We start from the raw sequence: 6,808 nt of genomic DNA on the forward strand, positions 1-6,808 counted from the left end.
TATATATATATATATATATATATATATATATATACACATGGATGTCATCATCATTTACCGTTTGTCTTCCATGCTGGCATATGCTTATATTCTGAATTTCCTTTCTCTTCAGAATGGTGATCACACTAAAATGATTAGTACAGATCCTTACTGGAAGCGTTCCTTCTCAGACCTGATGTCACGTAAGACTGGTTTTCTCTTTGTTTTTCGTTATTTATTCCTCCCAGTATTTCATATGCAGTGAGTGTTTGTGTTTATGTGAAATTGTGTCATTTGTTTGTATATCTGTGAGAGAAAGTGTATTACAGTGTGTGAGTGGGAATCGGAGAGTATCTGCTTATCATTGTTGTTGCTTTAATCCTTCAGCATTAAGCTCTGACATTAGGGGTGCCTGAGAAAACAAACAATTAGCAGACAGTAAGGTGAACGCAGGGGAAACAGAAGACATTAATAAACTTGTGTATTGTGTTGTCTGTCCAACAGATTTAGAGAGAATGCAGCAAGACGAACTACGATGTAAACAGTTTGCCCATGTGCTGAGTATTTTATCAAAAGTTCTGGAAGGTACTGAAGTTCTGCCACCGGTTCCACAGTTGTGGGAGTTCTTTGGTAAGGTAGGTATTGCTGGATCCTCAGCAAAGCACATTCTCTGGTTCTCTCTCTTTCTCTCTTCCCCCTCTCTCTCTCCCTCTCTGTATGGCCTGGTGGTTACACTCATAATTGCTAGGTCATGGGTTTGATTCCCAGACTGAGAAACACATTATATTGTTAAGCAAGACCCTTCATTTCACATTGCTCCAGCACACAAAGTTATTAGATAGGTAACCCTGTCTCAGAATATCCTTCCGATCAGAGGAAATTGTCTGCCTGCTCACCCAACCAACAAGGTGGTGTCATTCAAAAGCTAAAGCACATTGTGATCAGCAATGTATAACCACATCCCATAACCTGGTCAATACCATTATATATATATATATATATATATGAAAAATTAAGATAAACACAAGCTTGTATGTAAATCTGGTTGCTCAGAATCCTGTATTGGATGATCCAGGTGCATTTGGATGCTTAACTGGAACAGATTATCAGGAAACACTTTATTACATGAAGTTACAGAGAGCTAATATCAATAGGACTACTATCACCACCACCACCATTACTACAGCTACTACCACCAGTGCTAATACTGCTATCACCACCACCATATCCTATTACCACTACTACTGACCTTAATGCCTTATGTTGTTTCTGGAGCCCTTAAAACTGATGTGTCTTTTGTCTTACAGATGGTCATCAACAGTTACAGCATTCATGATGAGCTTCATGAAAATGTCATTGGATCTGGAGTTTATCTGGGGTGAGTTTCGCCTCCGACCTCTTTCTGGTGGCTGTTTAGTTTATACTGTGTTTATCTGGTTGATGAGGGTGGGGTGGGTGGGTGAGTGAGAGTGGAGGAATAAACCAACAACCTTCCTCCCTCAGATTTGTAAGTGACCCCTAAATCTTTTGCTCTCCAGAGCTCCAGACAATAATGCCCAGGCTGGAGTAATGTCATTTGTTTGAAACATTGCAATGTGTAAATGATATAAGTATTTTTTTTAAGAAAACCTTTAAGCAATTTAGGTGAGAAGTTAAGCAAAATATGATATTGTCCTACATAGGTTGTTTAATAATGCTTCTATTATATTTCGGGAAAGCTTCCCTTTATCAAATATAAGCTACAAAATAATCCAAGAGATCAGAGAAAAAATGTTATTGGTGTGTTCTCAACTGCATTGCTTAAAGATCTTCCTACAAGTATCTGTATCATGGATATTTATATTAACCGTTTAGCATTCCGATTCCTCTGTCGAATGTAATGCTTATGTATTCACATTGCTTTGAATTAATCATGCATTATCTCTTAGCTTTGAGATTTCAATGATGTAATCGTTTATTTTTGAATTGCTGTTGTAAGAATTAGATGTAAGAAACTGGATCCAGCCAGTTTGAACATAAACCAGGTAAAACATTTGGGCCAGGTATGGTTGGTTTAAATGCTAAAGGGTTAAATCGATAACTAATCATATGATTTACTTGTTTCTAGGGCATCGTATTTGGATCACCAATGTTGTCCTAATGCTACTGTAAGCTTTAGTGGCACAAAACTTGCCATCAGGGCCCTGGAGCCCATAACACAACCGTTACCTAATCAGGTATACAACTTATATTTCTGTTTTACTATTTTTCTGCTGTCTTTTCTTTTTTTCCTCATTTCATCGTCCTCATCTTTTAACATCTGTTCTCCATACTGGCGTCGGTTGGATGGTTTGACAGAAGATGGCCAGCTGCAGAGCTCCACTGGGCCCGAATTATCTGTTTTGGCCGGGTTTCTACAGCTGGATGCCCTTCCGAACACCAACCACTTTACAGAGTGTACTGGGTGCTTTTACGTGGCACTGGCACAAGTGCCTTTTTGTTGCAATGAATGTAAATCCAACAAATATCTTTGTTCATTTAACTCTGTTTTTGCCATGTTAGCATGAATTTGGATGAGGACATATTTCAGGTAGGAATTTCTTCTTTTTCTCTGCCTGGTTCCAACCCTTACTAGTTTCTCTTCCTGGTGCCAACTCTTGCCAGTTTTTCAAGTAAAGAATTTCTAATCCACAAATTTTTAAAAGTGTGGTGTGACTGGTCACAATACCAACAAGGAACTATCATCATCATCATCATCATCATTCAACGCCCATCTTCCATGCTGCCATGGGTGAATGGTCACCCACATACAACTTCTGCTCTTCTCTAAGTTATTCCCCTTGAACAAGATGTAGCCACTGTTACGTGTTGTGCGCTTAATTGAACCAGAACGATAGGTCTCATCTGTTTTCATTCAAGGGGGTGCAATCTTTGGAGACATCTTTGTTTATTAGATATACACACACACTTATGCATAACATAAACACACTAACTCATACAACAGACACCTACATAGATGCATTCATTCACACACATACAGATACACATATACCCATACATCGATAAATACACGACAGATCTTTGATTTGATGCACACTCACATAGACACACTCGTTCACACACCTACCTACATGCTCACGTTCACACACATACAGATACACATATACCCATACATGCATAGACAGACGCCCAAAAATCATTTGACTCGATGCACATCTACATACATGTTTATATACATCGAGACACCACAGATGTTTGGCCCAAACAATATATTTCACTTATTTGTTGTTGCTTTCTTTCAGGTTTTCATCAGTTACATCCAGAACGATGCCCCCAGCTGGGAAAGGAGAGAAGAATTGCTACAGCGATACTATTTCAGATGTATCTGTTCCATGTGTACCACAGATGCAGAGCAAACGGTAAATACTTTGTTTCCACAGCTTTAGGGGTTTTCTTTCCTTGCAAAGTGATCTTTTAGACCACACGGCCACCCCTGTACCTAGACATGTATTTGCCTATAATTTGCTTCTACTTTCTTTTATAGGATAAACAAATGACCAGTGTGAAGTGTTTTATGGCTAACTGTGATGGATTTACTGGGATTAAAGAAATTAACAGTAAGTAATTAATGCTAAATTTGCAGTTGCTGGTATCATCTTCAGCATTTGATCCTCAGAGGAGGGGAGGGGGGGGTATAAAAAGAAAGCCAGACTTGCTATCTTCAGCTCAGTTTTCATCTTGGTCCATACGCATGATCGTGAATGTTGTTTAACGACCGAAAGATTACGATCAGGAATACAAGCATTTGAAATGGGGATCCTCGAAAGGATCTCTGGTGTAATGTTACGGGACAAAGTGCATAGATTAGAGGTCAGGGAGTCTCTCCAGGTCGAACCGCCACTGCTCCACATTGAGAGGTCACACCTCTGGTATTATGGACAAGTGCTTAGAATGTCACAGGAAATAATCACAAAATGGATTCTTCAAGCCAAGCCAACCAACAAGACAGCTAGGGATAGTCCAAGAATGAGTTGGTTGGACAATATCCACAGTCTCAGTTGGTCATGTTTCGGAGTTCAAATAGAATGACTTCTGAGTAGAAAAGATAAATAGATGGAATTTTAAAAAGGGAACCTATAAGACATGAGTTGTGGCACATTGTTATAAATGTCATCATGGAGCAGTTAAGGGTGACAGCATTTGTGTAAATTAAATCTTTGTAATTTATGATGTTTCACCACAGGGTGCAGTCTTTGTTGCACTGTGGTGGCTTGTGTGCATTGATGACCCCTGAGAGCTATGCCAGGGGAGTGCAAGCCCCTTGTAGATCCTCCTCCCTTGCTGGACAGGTCAAAGGATAGGGGCTAAACTAATATGGACCACCTCTTCCCAGAGGTAAAAATAGGCTTACCTATGGCCAACTTTGCTACCTAGAAAGGCAAAAACAAAGTTATGGAAACCTCGATGGCAATCTAAGACCACCAAGACCTGGAAGAGGAAGGCCTTCCTTCAGGAAGATCGGGTACTGAAAAAGTAGGGATCCAACTGCTCAGAGTTACAAACAGTGGAGAAATGTCATTGATGCCCTTTGCTCCATAAGGAGCAAAGAGCTTAAGCAAGTTTCTTATCTTAAGCATCACAGTTTTTCTATAAGATTCCTCAAATACTTTCTTTCAGATGATGGCTACTGTCAGTTGTGGCCCTGTGTGAAGTGTAAAGTGACGGAATTGCCTACTGAATATGTTGATGAGGTTTGCCAGTTGTGGTTGGAAACCAGGAAATTTGTGAAGGATTTAAACAAGATGTTTGAGAGTGGAGGTCAGTATTTCCATTATTTGTTGTCTCTAACTACCGTCCCTCATCACTTACCATTCCTTTCTTGAGAACCACTTTATCACCACTTCCAAACATTGTGCCCTGCTGGATCTCATTGGACAAGTCTTGAAAACATGGTTGTGTCTGTTGTACAAACTCTTTGATGAGCACCAATTTTCTCTCTCTCTCTCTCCAGAAATCCAAAATGCCTTGGACTCTGCTGAAGAAAACTTGAAGAAAGTTGAAAATAGTTTATTCCATGAATCTAATCTGAATATTGTCAGTACCGTGGCAATTGCCAAAGATGCTTGCATTTCCCTGCAGTTATGGGAGAAAGCAGCAGTTTACAGCGAGAAGCTCTTAAAACAAGTGCCGTAAGTCGAAGCTCTCTTTCCTTTGTTTTCTCTTCTTCATAATAGAATCTTTTAATACAAAGGATAATAATTGGATCAAATTTAGGTCCAAAACCAGCAATTCTGAAGGGAAGGGGTCAGTTGATATCATTGACTCCGGTAGTTAGCTGCTGCTATATTTTATTGGTCCTTTGAGGAAGAAAGGCAGAGTTGACCATGGCAGAATTTGAACTTAGAATGTGAAAAGCTGCAGCAAATACTGTCAAGTATTTTCTCTGATGTCTTAATGATTCTGCCAGCTTGCTGTTTTATCATTATTAATAATAATAATAATAATAATTTCGTTTTTGTATCTGGTTTGCAAGATTCTTTAAATGAATTTGTGTGTCGGCCACATTCAATAATGTTAAATACATCAACTGTTATTTTTTTTTTCCTTTTTCCCTTTAAAGACAATACTCTTCCTGCATCAACATCATGGACAGTCTGTCTCTACTGAAGTTAGCAAAGCTGTACATATATCTCGACCGGCCGACAGAAGCTGTCCAGATTTTGAACAAGGTGAGACTTGATATTTGAAATGTCTTTATACATCTGAGACAACAAGTTGCCTAATGATTAGGCAGCTGTGTTCCTGATCATAAGGTTCCAGGTTCATATTGTAGGTTGGGAGGCTTGTTGTGTCTGTGAGTAAAACTGCGTTACCTCATGTTGTCCAATTTTCAGAGCTGGCAAAAATTAGTGTCCTGTTAGTGCAGCAGTGTTGACAATTCAATGGTGCTGCTAAAAACCTCAGGGCATAAAGAGGAATATGTATAGATGCAGGCACAGCAGGGTGTGTTAAGTTTACCTCCCAACATGGTTTTGGGTTCAGTTCCACTGAGTGGAAACGTGGTAAAGTGACTTCTACCATAGCCTTGAACCAAATAAAACCTTGTAAGTGGATCTGGTAGATGGAAACTGAAAGAAGCTTGTGTGTATGTATGTGTATGTATATATGTGTGTGTGTGTGTATGTATGGTTAATCCTTTTCTTGACATTGCATTATAATTGTAAATGAGGATTGTTGTCATACAAGTAGTGTCATTCATTTCCAAAGATGTCTGGCCATGGGGAAAAAATAACCTTGCTTGGAAATGCGTGAGGGTTGGTGACAGAAAAAACATCCAGCCATTGAAAATCTGCATTAGGAAACTGTCTAACCCATGCAAGCATAAGAAAGTGGACATTAAAACGGGGATGATGTCTGCATACATTGCACACACACCTTTACGTGTGTCGTCACAGTTTCACATCTGATTTCTTTTTGTTTTCCAGTGTGAGAAAATGGTTCGTGTCACACATGGTGAAGACAGTGCGTTGCACCAACAAACGAGGACTTTGCAACAACAGTGCAACATGCTGCTGTTGATGCACTGCAAATGAAACTCAACCTACCTCCCCTTTTTTTTTTAACAAAAGATGGCACCAGTCCAATTCTGTAGATGCAAGTGACTTCTTGGACTCAGTCCCAGGACTTGAGCCAACCTCAATAAGCTGTATTTGATTTGAATCCAAAACATAAAAGGAATACAACTTTAATCACTCTGGCGTTTGTAACACTTCTTCTGTTCACTGTCCTTAACAACAATCCTTTCTGCTCAAGGTACACGACCTCAAGTTTTAGGGGAGTGGGCAAGTCA

At 39.5% G+C, this 6,808-nt stretch overlaps 1 protein-coding gene across 2 annotated transcripts in view; it reads left to right on the plus strand.

Annotated features, from left to right (window-relative positions):
* The window catches only part of LOC106877802 (N-lysine methyltransferase SMYD2-A), an 8,904-nt gene extending 2,197 nt beyond the window's left edge, over window positions 1-6,707 (plus strand). For both annotated transcript variants that reach the window (XM_052975465.1, XM_014926816.2), the window contains exons 4-13: window positions 113-182; window positions 484-614; window positions 1,287-1,357; window positions 2,087-2,195; window positions 3,261-3,377; window positions 3,503-3,575; window positions 4,636-4,776; window positions 4,970-5,147; window positions 5,579-5,687; window positions 6,444-6,707. In XM_052975465.1, coding sequence (XP_052831425.1) covers window positions 113-182; window positions 484-614; window positions 1,287-1,357; window positions 2,087-2,195; window positions 3,261-3,377; window positions 3,503-3,575; window positions 4,636-4,776; window positions 4,970-5,147; window positions 5,579-5,687; window positions 6,444-6,551 — 1,107 coding nt within the window. In that variant the 3' untranslated portion in view covers window positions 6,552-6,707. The remainder of the gene's footprint in view (window positions 1-112; window positions 183-483; window positions 615-1,286; window positions 1,358-2,086; window positions 2,196-3,260; window positions 3,378-3,502; window positions 3,576-4,635; window positions 4,777-4,969; window positions 5,148-5,578; window positions 5,688-6,443) is intronic.
* The last annotated feature ends 101 nt before the right edge of the window (window positions 6,708-6,808 follow it).

This window comes from Octopus bimaculoides, chromosome 21 (assembly GCF_001194135.2).
Source record: "Octopus bimaculoides isolate UCB-OBI-ISO-001 chromosome 21, ASM119413v2, whole genome shotgun sequence".
Lineage (NCBI taxonomy): Eukaryota > Metazoa > Mollusca > Cephalopoda > Octopoda > Octopodidae > Octopus > Octopus bimaculoides.